The sequence below is a fragment of the Pleurodeles waltl genome, chromosome 2_1 (assembly GCF_031143425.1).
Source record: "Pleurodeles waltl isolate 20211129_DDA chromosome 2_1, aPleWal1.hap1.20221129, whole genome shotgun sequence".
Taxonomy (NCBI): Eukaryota; Metazoa; Chordata; class Amphibia; order Caudata; family Salamandridae; genus Pleurodeles; species Pleurodeles waltl.
In genome coordinates this window covers 901,416,259-901,437,897 of record NC_090438.1, presented here as the reverse complement: position 1 = coordinate 901,437,897, position 21,639 = coordinate 901,416,259, and the positions used below count along the sequence as shown (strand labels likewise).

Below are 21,639 nucleotides of genomic sequence, written 5' to 3'. Positions count from 1 at the left end.
CCAAAACCAACATCTTATATAGTTTCTCACAGAAACCCCCACTCCACAAATTTGTATGATTTTTCTGCATCAGGGGGAGTGGGACAGTCTCTCTCCTCAGTCTGTGGGCTGCAAATATCAAGTGCACCACCTTTACAGTGTTGCATCTCGCAGTTCTTGTTCTTAAAAATCCCAACGCTTCTGGGGTGAATCAACTGGAAGATTTTATTTAACCTGTTAGTTAAAATTGTAGTACAGATTTTGGAAAACCATTGACGTTTAGAAAACTAAAAAGGAAAAAAATATATATTACAATGGTCATGGTCAACATAAAACCAGAATTACGTGATCCTGCAGAGTGTCTCCAACTTTGTTAGTCACATTATCAAGACATTTAAGTTTCAGCGGAGGCATAGCCGTAAGGATTTCAGTAGCCCAGCCCACTAATAATTTAATGGTGGATGCAATGTCCCCACCGCCTCCCCCAAATCTTTTTATGCTTTTAACAGCAGCATCTAGCTAGGTATATAGGCTCCTCTGGTTTTGCACACCAGTCCATACTTCCAAGGCAGTTTTTTTTTTAGAGTGGTGGATTGCTCAACCAGCAGTGTTTAGCAATGTCGCTAATGACCAGCAAGGTCCACATTCCTGTTATTGCTCTTCTGTCTTTGCTCCCTTATATATTCTGCAGTCTTGAGCAAACAGATTTTTAAGGCGAGGTCTATCAGCCTCTGCTAACCTTTATTAAAATGGCTAAATCCTAAAAAACAAAAACAATTCTAGGGCATGACCATGTCGTATTTATCCAGTCAACATTTAGTATAGATTTTGAGATCAAAATTGTGCGGTGAGAATGGCCTGTCCCCTGCTTTGAGAATGACTGTAATTCTACCCTCTGCCATTGTTTATGTGGTCTTGCACCTGTCTGAAAAACAGGTGTACAGGCACTACATCAAACCTTATAATAACACAAATAACCTCAGTTCCCCACTCCCTTAAACACTTTTCTAATCTGTCAAATAAATAAGGGCTCAAAAAAGAGGATTTGACTATGTAGGGACAACCAGTGTCCTTACCTGGTTAAAAAAAAAAGACCAGTGTTGTATACAGCTGAAAAACGTTTTTCACGTAATATTACACTAGGTGCAAATGTTTCCAATTACATAAAGTAGGAGTTGCCTCTCGTAAAGCTTGGCCCACCACGGGTCATTGGAAGCCAATCAGACTAGCTCTTGCTTCTAGTCATTGGTAGAGCTCCTCTATGCAGGTGATGGCACTCAAAATCCATGCTAGAAAAAACTTAACGAAATATAGCACTATAATCCTCGGTTTGTAACTTCAGCAAATCCCGGGGATGAATGAAAAATCATCTATGATACCACCGCAAATAATACCCTACCAGTGGTGTTCAAGACAGGCTCTCTGAAAGATGCTACATAAAACGTACCAGCCTAGGCCAGAACATTCTATAGAATTGGGCAGAGAAGAGGTCTTGCCCTGGTGCTTTTGAGATTTTCAGGGAATCTATAGCTACTACGATTTCTTCTTCTGTAATAATCTAATTGTTTGTTCTGGAGCGAAGTCAACTTTCCCAATTTTACTATTTTTGTTCTATTTTTACCAAATCATCCTCTGGTAAAGAATTTGCCAAAGCAATTCGCCTATCATTTAGTAATGCCTCCATCACTTTTAATCAGGCCTCTTTTGAATTTTAGTTACCTTGTTGAAAAAAACGATTTGCAGCACTGGGAGAAATACCATTATAAACACAGGTAACAGTGGTTCCGGGATGATTGACCAATCTGGCTGCAGTGTATGTGGGTGAAAGGCCGCAAACCACTTTTAAACTGTGGAGAACTCTTCTTGTGTTTGATACACGGCCTCTCCTTTTCTAAAGAATCTCATGACCATTGTAACGGCAGTGTGTTTTGTTGCCTTTTGTTTAGTTTTCTTAGGAGTAGGCCGTCTTCGGGATTATACCTTACTTGGTCTGTCAATTAGTGGCTCTCTTGATAAGAGACCTCTATTCCCAGAGAGGATACTATGAATAATATTTTTTAAATGTTTGGGGAGGGGAAGCACTCCATTCACTGTAGCCTTAATATTGAGTTTTACTGACTTGTGTTCATCACGCCTCACTTGTAGGGTTTTCATTTTATCTCCAGTTATGGCTTTCCCTGTAGTGGGTGTTTTCAGAAGCTGGTTGGCATAAACATGTATGTGTTGTCATTAAGAACAGTAACTGTACTTCTCAGGACCCCATTCACAGAAAGCAGCCATAGGTTTAAGTAGGTTTATTTTTACTACCTCCTACCTTCCTTTCCCCCTCTTCACTTTGCCCTCCTGTTATTTTGTCCCCCAATTCATCATATTAAAATGACCTTTACTTTCTCCCCTCTAATTCTTCCAGCCTTCAATGTATCCCCCTTTGGTTAAGCCTACATTTATATACTGTTACCCACTTAATCTTATTTTTATTTAAATTGCATTAAATATCTATAACTAACCTAACCCCGGTTATGCATTGAATTAAATATAATTAATTAAAAAGCTACCTTGCTGAAACAGCCCTGCCCTCAAACTTGAATTGAACTAAATTAATTTGAATTACTTTTTCTAACACGAATACTAACAGTAACGCCAAAAATATTTCTAATATATGTAATTAAATAAAAATTATAATAACTTTACTTTTCTCATATTGCTAACCTTAATTCAGTAATTTACATTAAATTAACATATTCTGTATTAAATTAATTCTTAATCTAATTTAAATTAAAATAAATATAAATTGTTGTAACCCAAAATTTAACAATAGCTGTATTTATAATTTAAGAAATATATATAATATATAATAATAATTATATGTATAATCTATAATTATTTATTGAATGTAATTAAACCCTGACTGTAAATATGATTAGTTTAACTATGTGAAAATAAATCATTTGGTTTCTTCGCAAGCCCAAAGGACTATAGGTTCGCTCTGATGGTCAGAGAATTGTATGTATTTTTTACCGTGCATGATGGAAGCCACAATGCTGGATGTCTGTGCGCCATAGACGGATTATTATTCCACACAGCACAGTTAGGCGAATTGAAATGTACATCATCTCTAATGCATGTCTGTGATCGAATCCTGAAAAGTTCATGAATTACTGCCGTTATTAAGGTTACTCTTCTCATGCACAGCACGTTGTAGCAAATGTGTTATGCAAAAGTTATAGTCGTAACTAATGTTTAAGAGCATAAGAGGTTTTTCAGTATTCCACATCAATATTTAGTGCTCACTATGTGTGCTGAAAGTGTGTGTGGGTTTTTATAACGTTCGGAACAATTATAGAGCGTCGCACACGTCCTTTCCTCCTTATACGAAATGTTAAATCTCCTACAGGATTAGCTATAGAAGTATTCATACGTCAGAGCTCATAGGTTGTGCAAAGTACAGCCTGCATAACTGGTGTTTCGTTTGCTTAAGGATGGGTGCATAATGACACCGTGACGTTACCTGCTCATTGTGGGTCCAGTCTGCAAACTTTGTGCTCACCAAAATCAAAGTTAGCTTTGTGAAATAGTTACCTGTGATTTCAAATACCTTGATCCTGATTTGCAGAATAGGCATCAGTAGGTTTGCAGAGGTAACTTCATATGGCGAGCAATCAGTGCGATGGATTATCTGCAGTACTGTTTTTAAAGAGGAGTTTACAGAAGACCAGATAACGAGAGGGGCAGAAGTTGGCGCTATACCACTCACTAAATGCAGCTTAAAAGCCTCAGACGTTCCTGACTTGCAGCGTTGATTTCCCATTGTCTCCAGCATTGACCAGTGTTCTGCTCCCATGCTCAAAAGAGCAGCGTGTTTCCCTTAGGTTGTGACAGCACTCATTGATGTCGGACATGGAGAAGGGTTCGGTGGAAGGGTTGTAGGACGATACAATGCTTGCCTTTTCCACGCAGCCTTTACCACACAGATGCCTTTATCATGCATGATAAGTATATTAAGGCAAAGTTAATTATATAAATATATATACACAACTTTTCCTCTAGATTAAAGGAAAGCTGGGACACCTCCAAGCTGCTGACAATAAATAAAAATTTATTTGGAAAAATTACTCCCCTGCAACGCGTTTCAGCCGTAGCCTTGGTCACGGATGGAGTGTGTATGTGAAAACACCAGTATAAAAAAAACATTAGACATAAAAGACGGACACATATCCAGATCTTAGTATTAGAACTTTCACAATGGTGGCCATCTTGGAATGGTGTGGTGTTTATCATTATCTATGTTGACATTCTATTTTTACATACATAAAACATTAAACATATACATCTTCTCTTATTACTGATATAAAACCGTATATTAACATATATCTCCATTTATTTATAGCAACTATCAGTTATATATACACATCATCAATCAATATGCAAATTTTTTACTTTTTATTATTGAGATATCCTCATATACTGTTATATATCATAATTCATTTATGTTGTATATATATTTTTTGATTATTATGTAAACCAGATTAAATGTGCCCACACTTTTGTTGCCCCTGTTATATCTACTCATATGTGTTCATAATACATATGTGTATACAAGATTCAAAAATAACTTTCAATAATACCTAATCATGCCCCAGTGGGCAAAATGTAATCAATGATGCACACTTCAACTTTTATACTTAACAGGGTTTCTCTAAATTTTTTGATGCACTTCCACCCAAATGCCAAAACTCATAACGTAGTTCACAATTTCTTCATCTACAGTGCTTTAATTCATATTGTCCACACTTCTCTATCCTAATTCGGAATACGCCCACCTGGTTCTGAGTGATAAAAACAATCGTGAAATCAACAAATACTCCACAAACCGTAAATTAATCTAAATAAAATAATCATAATGCAGACACTTGTGTAATCATAAATCCTATTCTCCTATCCTAAATGTATACACATTTCTCTGCTGGAATTCAACCCTAAAGGATCAAGTGTATCAAATTTAAATATATATTTGGATTCCAAAACTCTTAACTCTCGTTCTCTATCTCCTCTTCAACAATTAATTTTCACCTGATCAATCACTACAAACCGAAGTAGATTCTCATTTCCAAAATGTTGATCATAAAAATGTCTTGCCACTGAATAGTTTTTATCATAATTTCTGATTTCTCTTCTGTGTTCTAATACCCTCTTCTTGGCACTATGAATTGACAAGTATTAAGAAAGAACATGCTATCAAAGGACATTTCAATTTCAATACAACATACTGCGTATACTGTCTAATATGCCCCTGTCAGAAGATATGTGTGGGTAGCACAGTTCATAGTGCCAAGGAGAGGGTATTAGAACAAATATGTGTCCGTCTTTTATATTTAATGTTTTTTTATACTGGTGTTTTCACATACACACTCCATCCGTGACCAAGGCTAAGGCCGAAACGCGTTGGAGGGGAGTCATTATTCCAAATAAATTTTTATTTATTGTCAGCAGATTGGAGGTGTCACGGCTTTCCTTTAATAGAGGGGAAAAATTGTTGTATGTTTTGGAGCTCTGATGCCTGTCTCTGACCGCTTATCTTGGATATCAAGGGGCACTAGATGATAGCGTGCAGTCACAGATCGTATCAATAACGGTGAGAAGTCTCCTGTAATTAATGTTATCCCACATTCCGACTTGTGGAACTCTGGATGGGAGGTTAGCATTGCTTGAGGAAAAACCTCGCTGGTAGTTTCAACTTTGTAATGTTCAAGAGAAAATTGCAATCCATGGCCTATCGAATATGTTCCTGATATAAATCCCAGAGACAGTGACTTTCCATGAGATGAATATTGCTGATAAGTTAAAACCATCTATGTACATCTCCTTTCCTATATCTACTTGATGCAGCGAATCAAATATCAATGGTTCAAAAAGTATGTGCCAAGGACTGTGAAATGAAAATGATCAAAAAAGGCATTGTAGCAAGGAAAAGATAAAAATGTGAGCTGGTGAAGAGGAATAAAATATATTATAACCCAGTTACAAATCCACGGTCATTGTTCTGGGCTCCTCGTTTGTATGTATCTCGTTGGACAGTTTGTAATTTCATCTCCAACTCCCAGGCTCACACTTTCTCATGAGTCTCCAGCTAATAGACATACACCGCTAAACCTGCAGAGCGTGCAGCCAGTTCCCAATCTCAGCTTTTTGTTGCAGTTTCCTGCGAAGCTGAGATTGGACGACCTGCTGTTGTGTTGAGAAGTGATTAAGGCAATGATAGAAGTGATTAGGTTTTCTTCAAGTTCAGCTGGTTGACACGGTGTTAGCACCATTCACAGATGAAGGTGTGGTAGGATTTAGTTAGCACACTTACGTTTTTTATCGTAGATGGTGTTGGTGGTGACAACTTAAAAATTCCTTTGAAACTTGTCTTTAAAAAACGAACCAGTTACTAATACAAATCATCAATTATAAATACTTGAAGACTGAAATGCTTTGAACGTGCAATTGGTGCGATAGTAAGTAGTTTGTAGTGGATATGGGCTCGAAAAAGGAAGATGAGGGAGAAAAAAACATAATTGTCGGACTTGGAAAGATCTAGTAGTGGAAGAATAGGAAAAGGGTAAAAACAAGTAAGCTCAGTGGATGTGGGTGTTATATGAATTAGGAGGCATGGGACACTCGCCAGAAGGAAGGAAAGAGTAGGAGAAAGCACAGAGGACTTGAAGAAAACGGTGAGCAAGGAAGAATTGGGCGGGGTGTAGATGGAAACCAAATGTTTGGAACCAATGTACCTTTCAAAGCAGAAGTATATTTTCGAGCCATTTACCGTGAACCACATGAATTTCAGACTAAAAATTAGCACTTGTATAGCGCACTACTCACCCGTTAGGGTCTCAAGGCGCTGTACTCATACCACTATGGAACCCTTCCTGGCTTTTCCCTGTGAGGCACCCACTCCTGAGCACCCCCAGGGTGAAGCCAGGCATCCAAGCGCTGTTGGGGCCGTTGTGGAGATTAAGCAAGCTATTGCCCAGAGTTGCAGAGTGGGACCCATGAATTAGATTAGGCACCGAGGCGAGAATTATCTGGTCAAGGGGAATTGAGCCCAAGACCTGCCGAAGCGGGACTTGAACCCTGGTCTTGAGCCAGATCTCTGCTTCAGGGTCTGCCGCTCTAACCATTGAGCCACACTTCTCCACAAATCAGTGAATAACATAATGGGCTCAAAATAACAGTTTTCGGCAGGAGTGTTTGTGAGGAGCCAGATGCAAAAGTCAAACAGGTAATCAAGTACAGAGCGATTTAAAAAAAAAAAAAAAAAAAAAATCAGATTCACTATAAAAATATAAAATAAACATACAATCTAGATCATAGTATATTTTATCTTATTAAAAATTGTGACGTCAAGTATAGATTTTGCTTTGTATCTCACTTTTAATCGTTTCTCAATTCCTTTCAGCAAAGGTTAGCTAACCATAAAGCTACAGCTAGCGAAGTCTGTGAAAAAGAGAACCCAGAGGCTCCCACTGAACACGACAAGGAGGGTTATCTAACCAAACACGAACCACGGAGAGTAAAAATATTTGATGGAGGGTAAGTAAGAGTTAGGTGTGCTCTTTATGTTGTATTTCGAATGGCTCTATGACACTTTGTAGTTAACATTGATTTGCCCTCTTATTGGCTCAGAACAACTGTTATTCATGTCAAGGGCTATTGAATGCAGCACTTGTGTCTTGAGTATCATGGAAGGTTTGGCGCCCAAGAATAGTTCATAAGTGTTTAATCACCAGCGGAAGAAGCTGGGCCTCTGTGTCCTTCTGTTTCTGAATGGTTGTGTGCAGTGTGCCAGAAAAGGGAAAGAGAGAAGGAGAGAAGGTCGTTGTAATCTAGGAACCCGATTCAATGTGCTATTCAGTGGCATAGGCTAGATTTATCCATGTAAATGTCAGAAGCACTGCTTCAAAACTGACAAGTGCTTCATTGTTATTCACCCAAAGGTGTAATGACTAGTGAACTTACACAATGCGTGAACACTGTTTCTGCATTACTGTCACCTGTAGGGCGACTGGGCATTACTGGCGTTAGTTGGGTGAGCTCCTGTAAGAGCTGTAATGCTACAAGGCAGTCACACCTCTTTGCATTGCCGATCTTGTTCTTTGAGCACTTATTAAGTGTGTGGGAAAGTGCATTGATCTCACCTATTTCCCCAACGTGGTTGTAGGAAGGAAGGATTTTACATGGAAATGTATTTTATTTATAAAGAAAGTCTTTAAAACATGTAACTACAATTTGGTGATATCAATAACCTCCCATGCATTATTGGAGAATCAGTTGCAAGGATCCTAATGCAAGTCAGGAAATTGACATTTCTTCCTTCTGAGTGCTTGGAAAAAGACACTCATAATCATGGTCATTTGAATGATATAACTGCTGCTTGCTGCAGTGCGATTCTCACATTCTTGGGCCTAGGTGCCACTACATCTGCTGCACTAATGATTGGTCTGACCCTGTAGTGCTGAGACCACACATCTAGAGCAGGGGAAACCTAAATTCCCCACGAAATGTAAGCAAACCACAAACTTGTGGTATGAACTTTAAAATGTTGTGCCTCACATTCATAGATGTAAAATTCTGAAATCTATATCCTGGAATGTCGAAGTGACCTCAGTGATCATTCCCCTGGGTGCAAAAAGGTGCAACTTGATGCATCTGAAGTTTTGCATTTTGCTTTGTGAATCGGGCTCTATATACTTCAAATGGTGTATGGCTTTATATACACCCAAGGGTAGTCTGGTGTGCCTCAATGACTGAGTCTCAGATTTTACTCTGGTGATTATTCAAGTTGTTGTAGAGGTGACTTAAAACAAAGGATTGATTTTAATTGAACACACAAAAAAGGGAGCACACTGCCTCACACGCCAGCATAAAATAGCCCCAATGCATCATGGTAAATGCAGTCATTTGATTTAAAGATAAAGACATTTTTCAAAAAGTCTTTCACCTTAAGTAGGTGCAGCAAGTGCTGTATCTCTGGACACGTGTTTCTGGCTTTCGGCCGTCATCAGCAGAGAGAAAATATGTCTGAAGGGGTTGCTTGAAATGCCGCCGAACATCTTCACAGGTTTTTGTACCACTCAGTAGGCGAACAGGTGCATCACCAGAGCTCGTCCGCTCGTAGGCTCACGGGAGCCGTCAATTAGACACACAAAAAAGGGAGCACACTGCCTCACACTCCAGCATAAAATAACCCCAATGCATCATGGTAAATGCAGTCATTTGATTTAAAGATAAAGACATTTTTCAAAAAGTCTTTCACCTTAAGTAGGTGCAGCAAGTGCTGTATCTCTGGACACGTGTTTCTGGCTTTCGGCCGTCATCAGCAGAGAGAAAATATATCTGAAGGGGTTGCTTGAAATGCCGCCGAACATCTTCACAGGTTTTTGTACCACTCAGTAGGCGAACAGGTGCATCACCAGAGCTCGTCTGCTCGTAGGCTCACGGGAGCTGTCAATTAGACACACAAAAAAGGGAGCACACTGCCTCACACGCCAGCATAAAATAGCCCCAATGCATCATGGTAAATGCAGTCATTTGATTTAAAGATAAAGAAATTTTTCAAAAAGTCTTTCACCTTAAGTAGGTGCAGCAAGTGCTGTATTTGATTTTAATTGAATCCAGCCGGTAGGCCTTTATTTGAGACACTTGCACAGTAGAAATAGTGTATAGAAATTAATAGAGAGCCAAATAGAAAAACACTACTACACATTCCCATAGTTGTCATACGTTGATATCCTTGTCCTTTCTCAGGCAACAGTAGAATTATTTGATCATTGTATGCATATGCACTACAAATGACTTCATATACAAAGGTGAGCAATTACAGACAAGGAGGGCCGTTTCATTGTGTGTCCGTTTGAAATGAGAGCTCTGCAAAAATCCTGGAATTATGCAAAGTAGTGTTTTGGTTTCCTAATAACGTTTTCAACCGAATAAAAAAATCTTCCACAGGTAAACTAGGCTAGTGGTTCCCAACCTTTTGACTTCTGTGGACCCCCATGTTATCCTTACTGGATCCTGGAGACCCCCATTGAATAATTATTGGAATCCAGGGACCCCCTCCACCCAACTGTGTCAGTACTGATAGCTGGAGACCTAACCTGTTAATCATATTTAATTTTCTAAGCTGTTGCAGGCCCCCAGGGGTCCCCGGACCACAGGTTGGGAACTACTGAACTAGACCATCATGGCAAATAGATCATTCCAGTGACCCCCTCCCCCTATCAAATGCCTATTCAGCATTCAGTAGAGTTTTGCAAGGGTTCCCGGCTGGATTAGCAACATTTTATACTTCTGCTGTTGATCATCCACGATGCTGTACTTCTGGGATCAATATTTGTACAAAAGATGATTCCACAATAGTCCATAAATTTAGCAAACATCATCAAAGACATTGGGCAAAATGATGGAGCAAGGCTTATCGAGGTTTTGATGGTAAGGGATTTGTCGGCCATCTCACAAGTTTCGAGAGTTTGCACTTTTTTTTTTTACAACAGCAATAATTGTAAAAAGAACTACAGCTAAGCTGTTGATATTTCTTTTACTAAATATTCCCAGGTAGATGGATTTAGCTGCCTTTTAATGTGAAACTTATTGAGGGTTTGGTGTTTATTGGATCGCGTGAAGTAATTCCTTCAATATCGCTTAGTGTTCCAAGGTTACCCCATGCTTTTGGAGTGTTTCACACTGATATTCCTCCATTTAATGTGTAAGATAGTACAAAAAACAGAAAGTGCCTTCTTTCTGATGTTGTTTCCTCCAGTTGCTCGAAAGCACCCCCTGGTAATCTAGCCCTACCCCCCACCACACTCTTACCCCCCCCCCCACTGAGATTAAAGCTAGCACCTGCCATCAGTCAAGATGATTGGTCATGATCTAGCATCCGTAGTCTAGGTTGCAGATTACTCTATTCCTGTTTTGCCAGGTTTACACTTTATACTTGAGTCACCTCAGTCAAGGTCTAAACTTATTTGACCTGAGTGATCTAAAAATTCAATACGGCATTGTCAAAATGTGATTTTGACCAAAAACAACTAGGACTTTGCCAAAATGTGTGCTCAACTCACATGCAGTTGCTTGAACTTTAGCATTCGCTTTGAATACAAATGATCTTGTATCCATGATCCCTAATCCTATTACAGTAAACCATTGTTCAGTTAGGGCAGTATCCCATTGTTCAGTGAGGGCAGTCTTTGCTTATTGATTTGTTGAGTGTGCAACATCTCTGCTTCCTTCAGTTGTAATCTTAGTGTAATGTTGAATTCATCTTTGAGACTTCTCTGCAAACAGTTTAGCTGCAAGTATGTTGAATTATCACCAGTATTTCAACCTCAATGAGAGTGTGATGGAAGCCAGCTTAGATATGGCTGTAAGAACCTACATTTAAGTAGCCAATCCGTAGATGCATTAGTCCAATCAATGCCAGAGTATTGCATATTTGAATGGGTGCAATAGGCGTATAGACAAGTGTACTGAAGGGGCTAGAACAAAATCAGCATTTTTAAGTGTAATGTTTTTGGATGTGCTTCTTGATCCTGTGGAAGTGGTTATTTTGTTTGTTGCACGGTCAATATCAATCAGTAAATAACTTTATTTTGGCTGAAAGCCATAAAAGTATCCAGTAACCAACGACAATGACCGTACAATACCATTATAAATTAATAAAAAATACAAACTCCACATAAAACATTAAAAAAGAAGCAATAATTCTGCTAGGTAAAAATGTTAAAGCTCAATTCTTAACAGTTTGGAGCAACTAACGAAGTTGTAAAATCCTGGGGGCCAGGCTAGACTTGATTCCCTATAGTAATCTGTTTCTTCCTACAATAGTCTAAGCTAAAATGGGCTGTTAATACAAATAGTTATAACAGTAATACAAACTTAATGTCAAAATTCCTTTTTCCTTTAACAGGCAAGCCTTCATGATTCCATGGCCATGATGATCGGTTGTCACCTAGGATGACTATGGCTAATCCAATCGGTCAGCAGTATTTTCTCTGGTTCTTATGGTCCATGCGTTTTGTAGGTACCTAGCAACGGCAAGGACCACCTTGTCGCTTGTAAGAATTCGCAAGGATGTGTTATACTCCCTTATCCCCATTAGTCTACATAAAGGGATTATCCACTTCTTCCTGGGCACCGAATATCTAGGACAGAAAAACATAAAATGGGCCAATGTCTCTGGTTGCTCGGGGCAGAAGTGGCAGAAACTCTGTTTATAGACCTTCTTGCAGTAAATGTATTAAGAGGCAAAGTTCCTAACCCAAATTTAATAAAAAGGGTTTTAACATAGGGGGGAATTGATATTGTCCATATAAGCCTCAAACTTGGGGTTGCATTTGTGGTCCAAAAACAGTAACGTCCTACTACCCCGGTCCTTTTTGGACCAAAGTTGGGTCAAAATAAACTCCCAGTAACACCGCCTTATTCGTGCCTTTGCTTCCTTTGTTAGGTTGTGGGGGTCACTCTACACCTCATCCACTTTGAGTTGGCACGTATCTCTAATATGTTTAAACCAGGGTATTTTTAACATGTCACGGTCCGCTAGAAGCTCAGCAACTGCTGGTTGGTAGGGGGACAGCTATTCGGATGTCCAAAGGCGGACCCAATACATGAGGGGTCTTAAGGCAGCCTCGTTGTGGATCTCATTTAGGGCTAGATCAAATCTAAGGGGTAAGAGTGGAGTACTTGTCGGTAAACGCTGAAAATTATGCATAAAGAGATTTTCCACCGTCGTCAGGTACTAGAGTTGCTATGACCTCATAATTCCATAAACACAAAAGATAGCAGGAAAGGATAAATCCAGTCATTAATTACGAAAAATCAGTGGTAAATCCTGATTTTTGGGGACTATTTGTTTCCCTTATTTATTTAAATCATTTTAATAGCAAAGGTAAGCAGTGATTATTCGGTAAAAATTTCATATATATAAACATAAACGAATTAACGCAAAAATGTACATAACATTACAAACATTCTAGAAAAATATACATTACATTACAAACATTATAGAAAGCAAAACTTGCTCATTGGATCGTGGCGATGTCACGGGGAAGGGTTATGCCCTTCGTTTATTCTTTATTTTGTGGTCACTAAGAGGCGAATCAAATTGTGATCCACTGAGAAACAATGGCTGAGGGCTTGTAGTGCACCCAGCTGTCAAATACCTGTCTATTGCTTTCAAACGGTATTATATGGTGCATATCTCTATTCTCTATACATTAATTTATAGGCCCTCAGTCTTGTAAAAAATGGATCGACGAGTTTCGGCCTGTAAACTCATGGCCTCATCAGGACACGGGAAGGGCAGTGCCGCCTCTCTTATACTTTTGGTAGTAGGGGTATTTGCAAAGCGCCCCGTTTGTACGCTGATGGAGATTTCATTGCCTTTTGCTTTAGGTGGCTAAACGAATCCTCTGTGCTTCTGGTAATTATATCTTCATGCCGAGGTTGGGGAAACTAATTCCCTAGCTTCCATCACGGAGGTGAAGGAGCGCTTGATCGTTTCAGCCAGGCAGGAAAAAAAATCCAAATTGCGTGTGCTGAGCAACAGCAATGGACACGCAAATTGGATTGTTTTCCTGCCTGATTGTTAGCCACCGAAAGCAAAAGGCAATGAAATCTCCATCAGCGTACAAACGGGGCGCTTTGCTGGGTGCACTACAAGCCCTCAGCCATTGTTTCTCAGTGGATCACAATTTGATTCGCCTGTTAGTGACCACAAAATAAAGAATAAACGAAGGGCATAACCCTTCCCAGTGACATCGCCACGATCCAATGAGCAAGTTTTGCTTTCTATAATGTTTGTAATGTGATGTATATTTTTCTAGAATGTTTGTAATGTTATGTACGTTTTTGTGTTAATTCGTTTATGTTTTTATATATGAAATGTTTACCGAATAATCACTGCTTACCTTCGCTATTAAAATGATTTAAATAAATAAGGGAAAGAAATAGTCCCCAAAAATCAGGATTTATCACAGATTTTTCGAAATTAATGATTGGATTTATCCCTTCCTGCTATCTTTTGTGTTTATGATATTGTTTGACCCTGGGCAGGTTAGGGTTATAGGGCATCCTCTTTGTTCTTTTATATGCCCTCATAATTCAGCACCATAGATTGAGGCAGCCACAGCGCTGCCTTGTATACCGTGATAGCGGGGGAAATTTCTCCTTCCATGGAGTTAGCAATTTTTCTCGCTATCACGGCTGACCTCTGTCGAAGAGTAGACACGCTCTTCTCAATCTGTGTCGTCCACCGTTGGTCGTCTGATATCCTGATCCCCAAATAATCAAACTGACTGACTCTCTCTATCAATTGGCCTACCAAAGTCATTTTCCCCCTAAAGGACTTATGAGGATTAAAAGCCATAAATTTAGTCTTAGAAGAATTTATCTCTAGGCCCCTCTTGATGCAAAATTTTGAAAAGGCATCGAGTTCGTTTTGAAGGCCCATTGGGGTTTGTGATATCAATAAGGTGTCATCTGCAAACATTAAGATAGGAACATGGGTTCCTGCTAACTTTGGGGCGTCTTGATTGCAGTACATCAGCTGGTCAACCGCACCATTGATGTAAAGATTGAACAGTGTGGGGGCCAGAACACACCCCTGTCTAACCCCCCGTCAATATGTATGGCTTCTGTCAAGTCGCCACCATGGAACCAGCATACCTGGGCTTGCGTGCCCTCATGGAGACACCTAATCAATTTTAACATCTCACTATCAAGTTTGTAGGTTTCAAGGACGTTCCCCAATAGATCCCTGGGGACCAGATCAAATGCAGCTTTTAGGTCGATGAAGGCCACATACAAAAGGCCCTTGGTTAATGACAGATGTTTCCAACAAAGAAGGTTAAACCTAAATGTCTGATTGATTGTGCTCACGCCCTTCCTAAACCCTGCCTGAAGGTCAGAGAGAATGTAGGAGTCCACTATCCACACCTGCAATCTGGCCAAGATTTTCTTACAAAAGACTTTTTGGCTAATATCAATTAAACTTATTGACCTGTAGTTGGAAGGAAGTTCCCTTGAGCCCTTTTTAAAAACAGGTATTATAATCACTCCTTGCCATGTGGAAGGGAACCCCCCGCCTCTCAGAATCTCATTACTAAGTGTGTTTAAGTATAAAGACCAGGTTCTGGGTCGGGACAAAAACAAATCACCGGGGATACATCCAGCCCTGGGGCCTTCCCTTTGCGTAACGTCTGGAGTGCCAGTGTTTTTTGTTTTTTTTAAAGAAAAAGGGGCCAGATCGAATTTAAGTGCAGTGGCTAACCCGGGAGTAAGTCAACGAGGGGGCCCCTCGAGAGGTGGCGAGGCAGTAGAGCTACTGATTTGAGCCACACTGTACACAGCGCCGACATGAGACACCCAGAGTCCGGGCTGAATTACTGGGTAAGTCTCCGCGGTGCCAGAATATCCTTTATCTGCCACTAATTTCCAGAACAATTTTATGTCCTTTACTTGTAAAGCGTCTACCATGGCCTTCCAGTGTTTAGATTCCCACTCTTTTTTTGCGTTTTTCAGCTCAGTTTTGTATGCAAATCTGGAGGCTCTTATCATACAGCAACTCCCTGCCTTCAATGCTTCCAAGAGCCGTAACTTAGCCAGTCGGCAAGAGCTGGAAAACCACCTCAGGGTTCTAACCCTGGTTTCAGCCCGCCTCCTTGTTACCTGAAAAAAGGGTCTTAGCTGGTTGACCATAGTATTGTGCAATTTAATTGTATCAAGGCGATGTGCTTCAGGGGGGAAAGCATTGATATCACCACTTTATATAGTGCTACCTGAAAATTTACATCATCTGCCACCATTTCCCACCTAACATTTTTGTAATCATTTGTCGCAGCTAGGGTACTACCCTTCACCCACTTGGAGAGAAGACTACATTTAAATGGGAAAATTGAGAAAAGTATACAGAGAGCTTGGTGATCACTATCGTCATGTGGAAAAACTACCATATCAACAAGGGAATTCCAAAGGAAATCACTTACTAGGACATAGTCTAGGCAACTCTTGTATGGGCCTTTCCTGTATGTAGGCAACGCGGGAGTATCTGATTGCATGTTCCCGTTGACTATTCTAAGCCCCACTGATTTTATCAGATCCTCCACTAGATCTAAAACTCCCCCTGAGGGCTTTAAAGCAACCTGGACTGGACCTGATCTGTCCCAGGGGTGTGTAAACTGGAATCTTTTAAGATGAGAATCATCCTCACAGTTCAACTGCATGTTGAAATCTCCTGCAACGAGTATGCCTTGCCCCCCGGTAGGTGGTTCAAAAAAATCTGTAAGCTTTTTTATCTGGACGATTTGTGACTTTTGTGGGCCAGGTCTTATGTATATGTTTACAAGTACTATACGTACTAGTCCCCTTGGGCCGCTAAACGCTACCTCCACGGCTAGTATGTCCCTAGAGGGGCACAGTCATAATCAAAATCAAGATTGAGAACCGTTTTATAATGTCCATCTTCCTCTTATGGAGAAGGCAAATTGGATATTTTAAGCAGGTTCTAAAAACAGGAGTGGATCAGTACAAAGAAAGTACTTTAACTTTCTTCCCTTCAAAGCTAAATCTTGTGATTATCTATCCACCTTCAGGGTCGTACACATTTTGGTCAATTGTTAGCACAGAAGCATAGGACAACCTATCCATTTTGCATAGTTTATGCAAGTGCTTATCTTTTTGTTTATTAATATCTCTTGTAAATATAGTGTTAAGTCTAATGGAGTACATTGTTCACAATGTTTACTGTCTTATGCTGTTAAGGCCTCTGATATTACTTTAGAGCAATTTGGTATTGCTGTGGACTTTCAGCTTTGTGACAGCCTACATTCTGCCTTGCTCATGTTTTACTCTTTTGTTACCCTCTTTTTTTTTGTTATCCCCTTTTTCTGTTATCCACCCTCCAAATCCCCACACCAAAACTAAACCTTTTACCCAAATGTGGGCCTCTAAAACCTATATAACTTTTGAAAATGAAAAGATACACATGTTAATGTTCATCGAGACCTTCTTTATTATTTTAACATTTTATCCAACTAAATGGCTGGTGCGCAGTACAGATCCCTAACCAACTCTTGATACATCAGGTGGAATTTAATTCCCTGCAAACTACTGAGATTCTGCTTTAGTGACGATAAAATGTGTAGAATTGTTCCATTGAACTTTGAATTTGACAGATCTATTTTTTAGGAATAAATCTGTTACCCTGGCATTACAAAATGTCAGTGCTCTGATTCAGCAGCAAGCATCTCTTTTCACTTTTTATGCTTATGCACTCTTGTCACTTGCAAAATAATAGTCTATTATTATTATAATCATTATTATTATTATTGTTGCTATTTTTATTATTATTACAGTCTGGAGAAGACGCAAATTCAGACGTCAACTTATTGAAATCATTCCACTTAACGTAACTCACAGTCCATATATATGTATAAAGTAGAACAGGACTCTAAGTCATAAAAATGTTACTAGACCTGCAGGTCCAGTAACTTAAATAATCTACTCTACCTAACTGTAATGTACTTGACCTGTAAACGGGTCACAAATTGTGTGATCCTAGGCAAATAGTTTAAAGAGTCACCTTTTTCTCAATTCTCACATATGATTGCACCTTCAAATATGTGAGCTCAGCATTTCTGCAGTACAACAAAAAACACTTTTGTTTGATTAACTAGACTAAAGTTTGCTGCATGCATCACAAGAATCTAGCCCAGATACCCATGAGGTCTAGCCCACATAACCTAGGACTTCTTTCAGTTTACTAACAACATTGCCATCAGGACAGGAGTGTTTCTCAGTTTGTTCAAACATTCATTTTTAATAAATATGTTACTAAATCATGAAGTGGTAACATATTGTCATCTACATACAGTAACTTTCCAAGAAGTGTCCAATAACCTCTTCACAAACTTGCAGCTTTACTGATAAAACTATATAGTATATTAACAATCTGTGAAAATTGGGTTTCAGAAAACATATCCTTTGCACATCAACATGTAAAGTGTTCTGGTTGGTTTTCATCCTATTAAAATATTTTTTCATGACACAAATATAAAAAAGGGCTTTCAGAACTACTGAAATATAGTTTGAAATGTTTGCACAGTTGACTTAGTCATTTAAATGTTATGTGTTAGGAAAAACCTGACACCCTATATCCTTTTATTTCACATTCTAAGCAGCAGGCCACACAGGTCACCTTACAAAGTCCTGGAACTCTGCAGTCAGAAGGAAAATAATTCTAAGAAAAACTGACTTTCCTCTGTCTGTGAACACAGAGCAAATGTGACATAAGAAAAAGATTTAAAGCCATCTTTTATTGCCCCTCCACTTTTCAATTGAACAGAACACCTGTTCAGTTTCAACTTGCCAGAAGGGATGAGGTAGTATTAAAAATAGCTCAACCTTATGTGAGTGGTCTAGTGAATTTTTGGAGCCCTGTATATGGTAAGGTAATATACCTAGTGTATGTGGTAGACACAGGCTTATCGCTTCCTGGAATCACCACTGTCGTCTTCACCTGCAAATGTTATTAGTGATTTCCCTAGCCACAGCTTCCCCAGAAACATTCTCCCAAGTACGTCGGTAATGGCTGTAGGCAATTGACGTTTTAAAGTTTGACAAAACTTATAGTAACTGGTGCCGAGAATACCTAGTCCGTTACTTTCAACGTCCGTTGTAATATATGAATTACAGATTTTATTTTTACTTTATCAGCCAAATTAGCCCAGTATTCTAGCTTGGGACAGAACATTAAGATGTGCTCTCACCGTTCAAGCATAGGCATTATGAGGATTATTGAGTCTAAGTCAAATAATTTCTTAATTTACATTTCTTAAATTATAAATTAAACAAAGCAGCTGATTTTAAACTCAGCTCATATTCACAGGTTGTACTAATCTCTTCATACCGGAAAACAACTTTAAAAATCGCATTGCTTTTTTTCTTTGGTTAAACTTTGCCTAAAATGAAATATTTAACTAGTAAACTTGGTTGGAAGTACTGTAAATTGCATCCTATGTCGTTTTATTAGTGAATCCAAACGTATTTGCTGATCAGCTGATCTAAAGGTCAACACCATATTCAGGACTGGGCCACAATTGAAAAGTCTATTTTTGTTGCTGACTGTTCTGAAGAATATTTATTTGTGATGTATGTGGCACACTAGCTATTGAAAGTAGTCTAGGTTTTAACAAAAATCTGAGTGTTTTCAAATGAAAAATAAATTTCACCCACCTAGTAATATCGAAATATACAGTATTTTTAACACATAAATATTTTTAAATGTGCGTATGTTGAGTGCTAGGATTGGCTAATTAACATGTAAGCCAACCCCTGGTCAGCTCATGCACAGTGACCACAATCCAGGGTGACCGTTGGATAGCAAATGCAGACAGTTGATTGGCTGTAGCTCTGCATCTTTCAAATTACCGACAAAAGTGGTCCATGAGGAGAATCATTACGGACAACAGACACTGAACCTAAATTACAGACTGTCCATGTAAATTACTGACGGGTGGTCACCCTATTCAACGCATACATGATCCCTCGGGCCAGTGTCACCTGTGCATGCAACATTAACATATTATCTTACGCCGACAACACGCCAACTGATACTCTCTCTCCTTCTCAGATGAGACTTCCAACACATGAAACAAGTAGCTAATTGGATTAAAGTCAACTGTCAAGCTTAACACCAAGAAGACAGAAACAGCTATCTTTGGCAAAAGCACTTCACCATGGTACTCCAACTAGTGGCTGGCCGAATTGAACCCACACTCAGCACCCACGCCAGGAATTTCAGAATGATTATCAACAGCAAACTGGACATGACCACAGAAATCGCCACCATAGCATTCTGCTTCCATACCTTGAAATTTAGAGGGAAATCTTCAGTTGGTTCCCAATCAATGCCACAAAACTTGCCACACTCTAGTCACCAGCAAGCTGGGCTATGGGAACTCCTTCTGCACCGGGATCACCAAGCAAGCATTCATTGGAAGACAACAAACCATTCAGAACTCAGTATCCAGACTAGCCTTCAACGTCCCACCGAGAACTCATCAAACTATACCTCAGGGAGCTCCCGAGACACAAAGGTAATTCAAAACTCCTCACGCACATTCGAGTCACTACCACAACAATCGCATCTCCTTCCATCAACCATCCTGACAACTCCTTTCTGCAGGACTCCTACTTGCACATATCCCACACATACACAGGCCCAGGTCAGGAGTGCAGAGGTTCTCTTACATTGCTCCTAAAGCGTGGAACAGGCTCCCACTCCGCATCAGAGGCTTCTCCTCTTCTTGAATTCTACAAGAAGCTGAAGACCTGACTTTTAAAGGCACATGCACAACATGGCCTTCTTTGTCCCCTTCCCACCTACCTCCACGTGCAAATATTACAAATACAAATGCCACCCTCTCCTCATCCCTATGGCCATCTCTCCTTTATAATACAGTATGAAAATAACAGGATATCTTGCACCCTGCCATCTTCTGCCACCCGCCCAACAAACTGCTCTTCAAAAAAACAATACATGTCTTTATTGATCCTCTGAGCAGAGGACTGACAATGCTCCCCACTCTCAATGAAAGCACTAAGACAACGCAGCATGCTGAGAACAAATATAATGCAACAGCCAGCACAGAATGGAAGCAGGAAGTTTGGACCGAGTTGCTAAAAAAGGCAAGAGAGAAGGTGGCTGCTGATGCAGGTGCATTACCCACATTCCCTCACTTCCTTTGGATCCATGGAAGAAAGAGGGTGGCAGAGAGAGGGCAGCATCTTTGGTATAAAAAGTCAAAAAGAAGGTGTTACAGGAAGGAAATTGCATTGTGGGTAGCGTATGTTAGTAAACAACAATCTTTTTCTTTATCTGCTTCTGGTCTTTCTTCTTATTCTTCTTGTCTTTCTCTTTTTTAACATCTCATTTTCTGCGTCTGTTCCTCTTATTGTGCGCCTCCCCCTTTGTAATGTGCATCTCTTTTTGTGCAGTAGGACTTATGCAATGTGCCCTCTTTTGATTTCCTTAAGCTTTCTTAGCTGCTGCTAAGGTTAAATATTGTCAGAGGTAGCCTTGCCACAGTCATTTTTGTGCTTTAAAATCATTTAGAGCACCAAAAAGAGAGCCAGACCGCACCGACTTTTTGCCCTCAATTTTTGTCCCGAATTTTGAGACATTGTCCTGAATTTTTACACTCAGTTTCCAGAATTTGCCTCCATGCCAGGTGGTCACCCCAGCGTGTTAGAGGGTGGGGTTGAGTGATAAACCTTGAGGTACTTCACAGATGAGTTTGTGGGCTTCCAAGAGCTTGGGTCAGGGAGAAGAAGCCGGTCTCTTTTGCAGCCTCTAGTTTCTTCTGGTGGAAACAAAATATAGCATTGTTGGTATCTGCCTTTATACCCTCCCGTGTGAAATGTGTGTATTTTAATACCGGGGATATTATTGTGAAGGCATGTTTTTTTCTTACCGAATATAAAACGTATTTGTTGACGGATATTTGTGTTTGCGCCTCGTTCATATTCGTTGTTACTTTAAAAGTTACGTTTTTCCTTTTGAGCGCGAATTTATTTTTTCGACTTGTTCTAAGATGTGGTTTCTCGTTTCATTTTTCA

General features: G+C 39.6%; 1 protein-coding gene across 2 annotated transcripts in view; it reads left to right on the top strand.

Moving 5' to 3' along the window:
• Positions 1 to 21,639, top strand: part of HIVEP1 (HIVEP zinc finger 1) — a 453,353-nt gene that overhangs the window by 341,803 nt on the left and 89,911 nt on the right. For both annotated transcript variants that reach the window (XM_069218827.1, XM_069218828.1), the window contains one exon: positions 7,421 to 7,554. In XM_069218827.1, the coding sequence (XP_069074928.1) occupies positions 7,421 to 7,554 (134 nt within the window). The remainder of the gene's footprint in view (positions 1 to 7,420; positions 7,555 to 21,639) is intronic.